This window comes from Cannabis sativa, chromosome 5 (assembly GCF_029168945.1).
Source record: "Cannabis sativa cultivar Pink pepper isolate KNU-18-1 chromosome 5, ASM2916894v1, whole genome shotgun sequence".
Taxonomy (NCBI): Eukaryota; Viridiplantae; Streptophyta; class Magnoliopsida; order Rosales; family Cannabaceae; genus Cannabis; species Cannabis sativa.
The window spans coordinates 35727886-35738070 of record NC_083605.1 but is presented as its reverse complement, the minus strand read 5'-3'; the positions used below and the strand labels follow the sequence as shown (position 1 = coordinate 35738070).

Here is a 10185-nt window from a genome sequence, read left to right as displayed (position 1 = left end):
AGGGTAAATACCATTTTGGACCCTCTGTTTTACAAAAGTTATCAATTGGACCCTGTGTTTTGTTAAATGACAAAATAGACCCTGTATTTTCTAAAATAGTACAAATAGGACCCTGAATTGATTTTTTGTCAAAATAAAGTTTAATTATAATCCGATCTAAAAGTACTATATGACAAAACTGTTTACATTTTTTGTATCTGTTCGTATTAAGCATTGTCTTCAAGTTGGTTGTATTAAAAAAAGTTATCAAAAATTAAGCTCAGGGTCCTATTTTTACTATTTTAGAAAATACAGGGTTCATTTTGTCATTTAACAAAACACAGAGTCCAATCTGTAACTTTTACAAAACACAGGGTCCAAAATGATATTTACCCAAATAAAAAAGCTCTAAAATCTTGGTGAGCACAAGGGGCATCACCTCCAAGCAACTAAGAAATCCCTTACAATTGTTGAACAATCCCCATTTAGCAAAACTTATGCTCCATGCCTACATTGTATAATCAAAGATTCAAACTTTAGAACTTCAACACACGCACCCTCATGATCGCTTAATAAGAGTAGCTTAAGTGTTCACTTCTCTTATGCATGGAGCATAAGTTTTTGGGCTTTCATCCAAAAGGAAAAAAACAGCATAAGTTTTTGGGATTTATGCACTAATTTTCTCCAATTTTTAGTGGGAGTGTCCCAATAAAAGAAGTCAGAGATGCCGAGTCAGCTTCTCCAAGCTGTGATGCGTCCGCCATGGCATCTCCACTCTCTCTCCAAAACCAAAACCTTTTCCCTTCTCTCTCCTCTAATTTTAAACCCCTTCTACACTCCCTCCTCCGCCACCTTCCGCGCGAAAATGTCGGCCAACTCGTCAACTCTTACTCACTCTATTTCTCTGGCTTCTCAACTAGCTCAGCCCGTTCAAATTGTCGCCGCTCCTGGGGTCTCCGATTCGGAATTCTGGTTTTTCAAATCTCCTTTCTCGTATACCCATTCTGAAAAAATTGGAGAAATAAAAAATGAAAGATTGGGATTTTTTGCTTGATTTATTTATTTATTATTGTTATTTCTTATTATTCTGATTTTTTCCTTTTTTGATCACTCTCTAGGAACGCCATAGATTCATCTTTGTTCAAGCAGTGGTTGAAGAACATGGAAAGTGAGACTGGGATTTTGTCTGGAGGTGATTTGTCTCTGAAACAAGTCTTGATTCAGGTGTTTTTTTCACTCCATTTTGTTGTATTCTTTTGCTTGGTTTATTGAAATATAAAGTGTACATTTCGTCTATGTATAATTCCATTTCAAGACATACATACAGATAATAACAATTAAAGAATTCCCTTTTGATTATGAATAAATCACCTTTTCTAAAATGGGTGGTGATATTTCACCTTTTTATAGATTTTTCTTCTTTTGGTTATTTTACTGGAGAACAAAGTAGTTTTCTTGACAAGATGTTGAATGTGTATGACTGATGTTAAGTATATAGAAAATATATTTGGCAAAGAATTATCAAAATAGTTATTATGTATGTTTTGCAATGAATTGTTAAATTAGTTATTTTACAAAATGATCTCACAAAGAATTTACTTTGTGAAACACATTTCTTTTAGTATACTGAAATTGAGTGATGGTTTTTTCATAATAGGGAGTGGATATGTTTGGAAAGCGTATTGGGTTTCTCAAATTCAAAGCAGATGTTTTTGACAAATCAACTGGCAATAAGGTATATATTATAATCATTCCTCCCCATGTACTTTGAGTCTATTTTGTTATTTTCTTAAAGCGCAATAGCCAAATTGAGCTTTTAATTATCTTTTTCTTCTCTTCATTTGATCAATGCCATCCCATGTATTTTTTCAACAAGTTGGTCTTAGTTTTGTCTCTGAATATTCCATTAATTCTTTGATGCCTGCTTTCAATCATCTCCTCCTCTTCGTTTCTGTTTTGACTAAAACATGTTTAGGTTCCAGGTATAGTATTTGCCCGAGGACCGGCTGTGGCCATTCTGATTCTTTTGGACTCAGAAGATGAGACTTATGCTGTTCTCACTGAACAGGTTTGATCCATGACTTATGCTGTTCTCTCTCAGCTAAAGAGAGTGAAATTAAAGGAAAGCATGACTTATAAACTTTTGCCATTGCTAAAATATTGTTGCGAATTCTGGTATGTTTTCTCAAGGTGAGGGTCCCTGTTGGTAGGCTCATTTTGGAATTGCCTGCTGGAATGTTGGATGATGACAAGGGAGATTTTGCCGGGACTGCAGTTCGCGAGGTCTTTTGTCTATTTGATTAGTGGTATTTGTTAGTGTCATTTTTTAAACGTATTTTTATAGTCTTGACTGTGGCAGGTTGAAGAAGAAACTGGTATAAAATTAAATGTAGAAGACATGATAGACCTCACAGCCTTCCTTGATCCATCTACTGGGTGCAGTGTTATTCCTTCTCCGGTAAGTTGGCATTTGCATTTTTTTTTCTTTCATGAGGATAGGATGTGAGCACAGCTGCACAAATGCCTGTTAGGCTATTAAGATTGCTTATATCCCTTGGCTATGAAAGAAAATGAATTCGAAAAGAAAGTTACAAAAATATAAATTTCTTAAGAATGACCAAGAATGTCAATGCAACTTATAATCAGTTGACATGGTTTGTGAATAAACTCTCTTTCTTATTAAGCTTTTCCCATGATCAGGGAGGGTGCGATGAAGAATTAAGCATGTTTCTATACAGAGGGAAAGTTGATAAAGGAGTTATTGCACAGCTGGAAGGTAAAGAAACAGGTCTTCGTGATCACGGGGAGCTGATCAAGGTTCGTGTTGTTCCTTATGCTAAACTATGGCGCATAACAGCTGATGCAAAGGTTTTAACAGCCATTGCTCTGTATGAAATGGCAAAACGAGAAGGTCTCTTGTCTCCTCCAAAGTAGAACTTGTCTTTCCCTTCCAGTGAAATTTATAAAGAATAATCTGTTTTTCTGTCTGAAAACTGATATGATTTAAGCAGAACTTTAGATACTTTTGGTCTTAATTATTGTTGGCGCATAACATATGCTGTGATTCAAATCTTACAAAGCAGGAGCTCTCGGCTCATCTATTAGCACCTCAAATATAGTATAGTATAGAAAATACATTGCTATTTTTCAATGAATAAAACTCGATGACTACAGGCTACATGAACTATTTTTCCACTGCTGGGTATCAAAATTCAACTCGTGCATTAGAACTGTTTCACTTAAATCTTTAGACCTTGCTGGTGACAAAGTCGCTGTTGGTGGCTTCCCATATGGTGGTGCCATCACAGGTGCAAAGCTTTTTGTAGTTTTCACCAACACCAGCACTTCTGGCAATTACTGCAGCTGCGATGCCAGAATCTGATCTGTTTTCTGTTTTGTAGATTGCTATTGACCGTCCAATCAGTTCTGCAACTCTCAAATTTGGTTTGACACCTGAGAAAAAGGCCTCACCTTTCTCATCAGCATCTAATGTTCTCAGGTCACCCACTGGCTGAAAATTACCGAGCAAACCCAAGTTGGAATAAGGACATTATTAAATTTTCATACAAGTTACATAAGTGTGAGTGTTAATATGTTGATCACTTTGTAATCAATTGCAGGCAATTACTGTGCTATTCAAAGAGCTTAAACAGTATATAAATCATAATTGAATAATCAAAGAACTATAAAGGCCAGAAACCAACCTCGTCGGTAGGTCCTTCTCTTGGTGTGTTGAACACTTTTCCAGTGCTTGCAGCACCGTTTGTCAAATCACCAAATTCATTGATAGACCAGCCATGTTTACCAGGTGACAAGCCACTAAAATTGGCTTCAATCCTAGCCAACTCCATATTCACTTGAGCCAAGCGAACCACGCCAAATATTTCTGGGCCTTTGAATTCGGCCACAGCAGCAGAAATCAAGAAATCTGCCAAGCAAAGGAGGTTGTTAAGTACTTGAGATATTGTACTTGCTTCTATTATCGAACTATCAAAATATATCAAAATAAAGCCTTTTCTCATCTAGTGACCAATTCATGAAGAGAAGAAACACTGCAAGCTGTCTATAAATTCAACATGGTATAGTTCACTTTTTAGAACTGATTGTATGCTAGTGCCCTATTCAAGGGGCGTGTGTGTACATATTATAATAATTTAGCCAACTCTTATCATTTTGTAGAAGCTCCAAACAGGTAAATGTAAGCTCATTCACTTTAGGATATTCATTCCAAAAAGCTAATGATGCAGTAGTTCTTAATGCTTAGATCCCAAAATACCATTAGTGGTTTCAGTGAATTTAGCCTCTATCAAATTACAATCTTGATTTTGTAGTATGCTTAATGTATGACTACCTCACAACTAGAACTGAGTGTGATAAACTACAAGCCCTGATAACTCAAGTATTAATATGTGAAAATATGTGAACACTGAATTTTGATTGAAGCCAAGAAGTTATTGAAATAACTCTTATTTGAATTTTTATTGAAATCAAGAAGTTTGTGAAAAAACTCAATAAGTTGCTTAAGAATCACAAAACAGAAAATAGAGAAGTTTGAACAACCAACCTTCAGGGACACCCTGCCCAATCAGTCTGGCTTTTCGACCGGTTTGCTCTAAAGCTTCTGTCATGGTTTTCACAGGTGTTGAACCAAGAATTCTTACTACCTGATTACTCAGGTCCACTTCAACACTTTTAACCCCTGAAATACAAACAAATTTGAACTTTACAGTCTACAACAAGAAAGGGCAAAAAAAATTGGTTAACAAAGCCACTACTATAAACCTACCATTGACAGTCTGTAACTTATTCTTGACAGCATTAACACAACCCTCACACTTCATATCCACCATGTACTCTGTCTGTCTCCATATCAAACTAACAATTGTAAGTTTTCATCAAACTAAAGCACAACCCCTTAAATGAATTTTCAAATCACCACTAAAGTTGTTGATATATATTAGCTTTAATACAATCCCACAAAAATTTCCTCTTTACACAAACAGAACTAGTTCAGTTAAACAAATACCTTAATTTTTAGATACCACAAAGGATAAAAATGAAACAGCGTCAAAGAAATAGATTAATCACAATTTTGGGGATAACCCAACAAACAAAACAAGATAAAAAGTGGCGTGAAACTCAAACTCACTAATAACTCCGGCAAGACAGCATCACTCTGCGTTTTAAAATTAAGAAATATCAACAATCAGATTCCAATCCATCAAAGAAAGAAGAAAAATTAACAGAAAACAAAAATTGGGTTCCGTGAATTTGAGCGAACCTGAGTAGAGGATTCGGAGGCGGGACCAGCCATTTGGAGAGCTGCGGAAGGCGGAGCGGAGCTTCTAGCGAGGCACAATTGATTTGGGAAGAAGGGTAAGGTGGAAGAGAGAAAAGGAAGGTTTTGGGGTCTGGAAAATGGAATAAATCGAGAGGAAGAAGAAGATGAAGAAGAAAGAGAATAAGCAAGAGGTATGGTTGCAGCAATGGCAGTTGTGGTAGCTAGAGACCTCAGAAATGCCATTCTGTTATTCTCAAAGCTTCTCCTTTTAAGAGCTTTGTGGTGTGGACTATTTTTGTAACTTGGTACTTGGTCAACTTTTATTCTAGTACCTTCCTTGCGAGAGAATTACACTTCCATTTTTGTTTTTTATTGTTTGATTTTTATTTTTAAAATATTAAAATATTAAGGTTTCTTTTAGTAATACTTTATTTTTTTTATTTTTTAATCATAAAACAAAAGTGAAAAATAAAAATTTTGTTTTGAAAAATAAAATTACATTGTATAACTATTTTCGTTTCTCAATTTTAAAAATAGAAAATTCTATTATGTAAAGTTTATTTTTAATTTTTTTATTTTACTTAAGTCGGGTCTAGGTTAGGGAGTCAGATTTGGATTCGGGTGAGAGGTCAGGTTCAACGCCAAGGTCGTGGGGAATTTAGGTCTGGATCTGGTCGGAGTCCAAAATATTGATTAAAAAAAACGGTTTAAAAAAATATTGAAAATGACCTCTTTTTATTTTCAAAATTTTGATTCTCAATTAAAAATTAAAAAAGTGAAAACAGTTTTACAGAATATATTTTTAAAAAATATTTTTATTCTTTTAATTTTTTAAATAAAAAATTAATTAAAAAAATATTACTAAATGCGACCTAATTTTTTAAATAATTTAATAAAATTTTTCTCTTTAAACTAAGTAATTATTATCCCCCCCTCCCAACTCTAAAAATAAATACCTATAATTCAAAGTATGTGTCACAGATTAAATTGCCAAAATAACATAAAACCTATGAAATATTTTATGTCATAACTAAATTTCATGATCTAATTAGACATGAAGTCAGAATTTTCTTTTCTATTTATTAACTTTTTAAAGGGAGAAGAATGCAAGAGGAAAAAAAAAATATGTATATATATAATATTGGCTTTCTAAAATTCAATAAAATTAACATTACTTTTTACTGCAAACAAAGATATAAAGTATATTTGATCCTTTTTAATACAGTATTTAGATCCTTATTTTACTATTACTATGAATAATACTAAAAGGTATTATAAAGTGTTATATACTAAAAAATTTAAAGATGATAAATTGTTATTGTTGTATTTCAGTATTAGGTTTTGTTTATCGAGATTTTCGGAAACTAATAAATCAGAGCATAAGAAATAAATAAAATAGCAAATAATAGGCAAACAATTTTTATGTAGTTCAGACGTTAATAATTCGTAGTCCACGAGTGAGTTGTATTAGCCCTTTGGGCAAGTATTTGAATAATACAAGTGTTTATAGTATAAATCCTAGCTCTCCACTCCTTTTGTTTCTCTTGATGAAGAAGAAAGCTTGTAAGAATTTTCGCAAAGGTTCGGCTAATATAAAATTGTTCATCCTTTGTACATAAAAAATAAGAGTATTTATAGGCTTAATGTAAGCAAGGGCTGGCACTACAACATGACTGTAACGCCCTAAATAATTAGGCACGCTGCCCAAGTTATTTACGAAATCCTAATCCTCCAAACGGGATTACTAATCAAAATAGCGCATAAATTAAACTTTTGCAATAAACAGAATGAAAATAAAACTTGTAATAATTTAAACTTTTAAACAGTTGGGATCCCAAAAATATTTAGAACTTTATTACAAGTCTTTTTCTTTCAGCCGGCCTAAGCGGTAAAATGGAATTTCAAAAGTTCATCACTAGTAAACCCTTAACCCGCTTGGTCTGATATGGCTCGGACATGTACATTCTTCGCCCAGCTCCTGAACTCATAGCTGATCAGCTAATGCCTTTCCCTTTCCTGCATCCTGCACAGTAGAGCATGTTGAAAATTATTTTACCAGGATCTTAGATCTACTCACAAGTATGTTAATTAACACCCTAAATATGAACTTCTAAAACGATTATGAAATAAACACATATAAAGTATTAAAAACCTTACATTGGGTGCAACAGAATTAAATGTCTCCTTCCGTTCAGATCTCTAACCCTTGTATCCTTTCTGTCGCAGAGTACTATCAAGATCTGAACCTTGATCTCTTTCTCTCCTTCTTTAGTGCTGAAACTCCTTCTTGTTGAATGTCTTTCTTCACGATCTTCCTCACTGTGATTGAGGTATCACTTGTTATGTGTGGGCACTACTCTAATCACTAAGTGGTTCGAAATTTCAAGGAAGAAGAAAGAGAAGAAGTGGCGGCTAGGGTTTAGAAAGAGAAGGCTCAAGTTTTTCTCTGAAGGAAAAAGTAGATTGTTAAGTGTAAATTTCTTGAAGCCTTCACTATCTATATATAGCATTCCACTAGGGTTAGGTTTGAATTATTTGGCATTAAAATAATAAAAATATCAGATGAAAAAACCTATAAAAGTGGCCGGCCTAGGCAATATGGATTTGGGCCTCACTTTTTGCAATTTTGCAGTTTTATCATTTCTGCATCTCATTTTCTCAAAAACGCCAATTTTCTAATTCAACCATTTAAATGCCAATTCTAACTATTTAATAGCTATAAATAATTATTAAATAATATTGTCATTTATCATATTTATTTATTGAACCATACAAAGTATCATAATTAACAAATATGCCCCTAAAACTCTTTCTTTACAATTTCGCCCTTACTTAGTGAAAATATTCACAAATAGACATAGTCTAATTTGAGAATTATAATTGATTAATCAAAATTAATTATATGAGTCTTACAAACAATATTATCTCAACTAGTGGGGGGACCATGGGTCTATATAACCGAGCTTCCAATAAGTAGATCAAGAATTTAGCACTAAAATTCACTAACTTATTAATTCTTCGTTGAATCCACGCATAGAACTTAGAATTGCACTCTCAGTATATAGAATGCTCTATATGTTCCACCATATAGACGCATCATTAGTTATCCATTGTTATAATCCTAATTTGATCACTGATCCTCTATATGAATGATCTACACTGTAAAGGGATTAAATTACCGTTACACCCTACAATGTATTTTATCCTTAAAACACTTAACCCCGTATAAATGATATTTCAGCTCATGTGAAATGAGTACTCCACCATTTATTTTCGTTTGGTCAAGCTCGAAGGAGATCATCCTTTACTTATTATTCGCCAGATAGAAGCTATAGATTCCATGTTTATGTTAGCGCTCCCACTCAATTGCACTACCGTGTTCCCAAAATGTACGTATCACCCTGACCCAAAAGTAGGCTTAACTAACAAATCAAAGAACACGAATAACCTCTTGAGATTGAGCCTAATCATAACAGGATTAAGATCATTTGATCTAGGATCAACTAGGCGATATTGACTTGAATAGATATTACGGTAAGTTTAATAAATCTAAGTCAAAGTTCAATATCGGTCCTTTCCGATGCATACTCCATGCATCCAACCTGAGCTTTACTTTAACCAATGCTCTGGAAAGAACATAGCATTTCTCCAAATGCAAGTAAACTCTGTTGTAGATTATCATATCAGTAAAACCCTCTGTCTGATAAATCTAGGAAACTTTATTCACATAGTCATGTTTACTTTCCAATATGTTGACAACACAATAAACAGGATCAAGTATGTGAAAAGGGTTTCACATGAATTTATAAATCAAATAGACAAGCAATTGATAAGGTGAACCAAAACATACACAAATGAATGAAAAATACTTCTGTTTCCTTATTGATGTTAAATAAAAAGGATTACATTGAAATAGAGTTTTATTTAGGGCATAAAACCCAACAGAGCACCCGTGAGCAAAGCCCAGCAAGACAGTATAAAACATTACAATAATAATATGCCCATCATACTATTTAAGTAAATATGCCATTCACATATGTCTGTATGATACAGACCTGCATATCGCACTGACATGCCCATTTATGTCTACGTGGTGTAGACCTATGTGTTGTGTTCACATATCTAATTAAATCTACGTGGCGTAGACCCACGTGTTGCTCTCACACGTCTATATACATTAAGGCCTTAGAATTAGTTCATCTCGGTTATGGTTACCGAGTCCAACCTGATTATGCTTTAAGCGCATAACTCTTGAATCTCATCACATATAATATGACATGGCATTTTCATACACATATCACTAGGGTAATAACCCTAGGCAATCAACTGCTCATATTAGGGTAATAACCCTAATTCCGGTTACTAAATAATCATACATATCATTCTCAATATAAGTGCCACTGCGCATACTCTACGTGCTAATCACTGCCTTACCTGTTGTCCCGCTATTGATTGAGATTCCCAAATCTTCGGGTGCTCCTGATCAGGTACCGGTAATCCTAGTCACACAAATCTGGGATTTTTCACACTTAGGGTTAACCCCCTGATTCCATACTCTTAAAATTAAATCATTGCATTTAAAATTCAAATAATCACACAGAGCTCGGAACGAGCTTTCCAACGATATAAAGAACTCCCAAATCGGAGTTAGGAATCAAAAGTTATGAATTTTCGAAATTCAACTCAAAACTGCCCAAAAACACCAGGGTGGGCCGCGACATGCCCAAGCCATGCCGCGGCACCTGGGACGAAACCTAGGTTCCACCAGCAAGGGGCGGGCTGGGGCATGCTCATAGCATGCCGCGGCATCTGGGTTGCAAACCCAGAAACCAGCAGCCTGAAACACGAAAATCCAGCAACAACTCCAATCTTTTCATCCCAAATCACAAGCAAACACTCAAACATGTTCACAACTTATCAAGCTC

At 34.5% G+C, this 10185-nt stretch overlaps 2 protein-coding genes across 2 annotated transcripts; one reads left to right on the top strand and one right to left on the bottom strand.

Annotated features, from left to right (window-relative positions):
- The first annotated feature begins 442 nt into the window (after window positions 1-442).
- LOC115716402 (nudix hydrolase 14, chloroplastic) lies at window positions 443-3011 on the top strand. Its single transcript, XM_030645187.2, has 7 exons — window positions 443-951; window positions 1098-1203; window positions 1637-1714; window positions 1955-2047; window positions 2170-2262; window positions 2339-2437; window positions 2680-3011. Exons 1-7 carry the CDS (start codon window positions 704-706, stop codon window positions 2911-2913), a joined length of 951 nt encoding a protein of 316 aa, XP_030501047.2. The 5' UTR covers window positions 443-703; the 3' UTR covers window positions 2914-3011.
- Window positions 2957-5594, bottom strand: LOC115716401 (copper chaperone for superoxide dismutase, chloroplastic/cytosolic). Its single transcript, XM_030645186.2, has 6 exons — window positions 5261-5594; window positions 5129-5155; window positions 4766-4838; window positions 4544-4678; window positions 3684-3907; window positions 2957-3490 (listed from the first exon to the last, which is right to left on the bottom strand). Exons 1-6 carry the CDS (start codon window positions 5501-5503, stop codon window positions 3227-3229), a joined length of 966 nt encoding a protein of 321 aa, XP_030501046.2. The 5' UTR covers window positions 5504-5594; the 3' UTR covers window positions 2957-3226.
- Window positions 5595-10185: the final 4591 nt, after the last annotated feature.

Bases quoted from the DNA above. Each gene is read 5' to 3' on its own strand.
- LOC115716402 (XM_030645187.2), top strand. From the start codon at position 704: ATGCCGAGTCAGCTTCTCCAAGCTGTGATGCGTCCGCCATGGCATCTC. The intron at 2,263-2,338 runs GTCTTTTGTCTA...TGACTGTGGCAG, and splicing joins CCGGGACTGCAGTTCGCGAG to GTTGAAGAAGAAACTGGTAT. The intron at 2,438-2,679 runs GTAAGTTGGCAT...TCCCATGATCAG, and splicing joins GCAGTGTTATTCCTTCTCCG to GGAGGGTGCGATGAAGAATT.
- LOC115716401 (XM_030645186.2), bottom strand. From the start codon at position 5,503: ATGGCATTTCTGAGGTCTCTAGCTACCACAACTGCCATTGCTGCAACC. The intron at 5,156-5,260 runs GTTCGCTCAAAT...TTTAAAACGCAG, and splicing joins CCTCCGAATCCTCTACTCAG to AGTGATGCTGTCTTGCCGGA. The intron at 4,679-4,765 runs GTAGGTTTATAG...TTTGTATTTCAG, and splicing joins TAAGTTACAGACTGTCAATG to GGGTTAAAAGTGTTGAAGTG.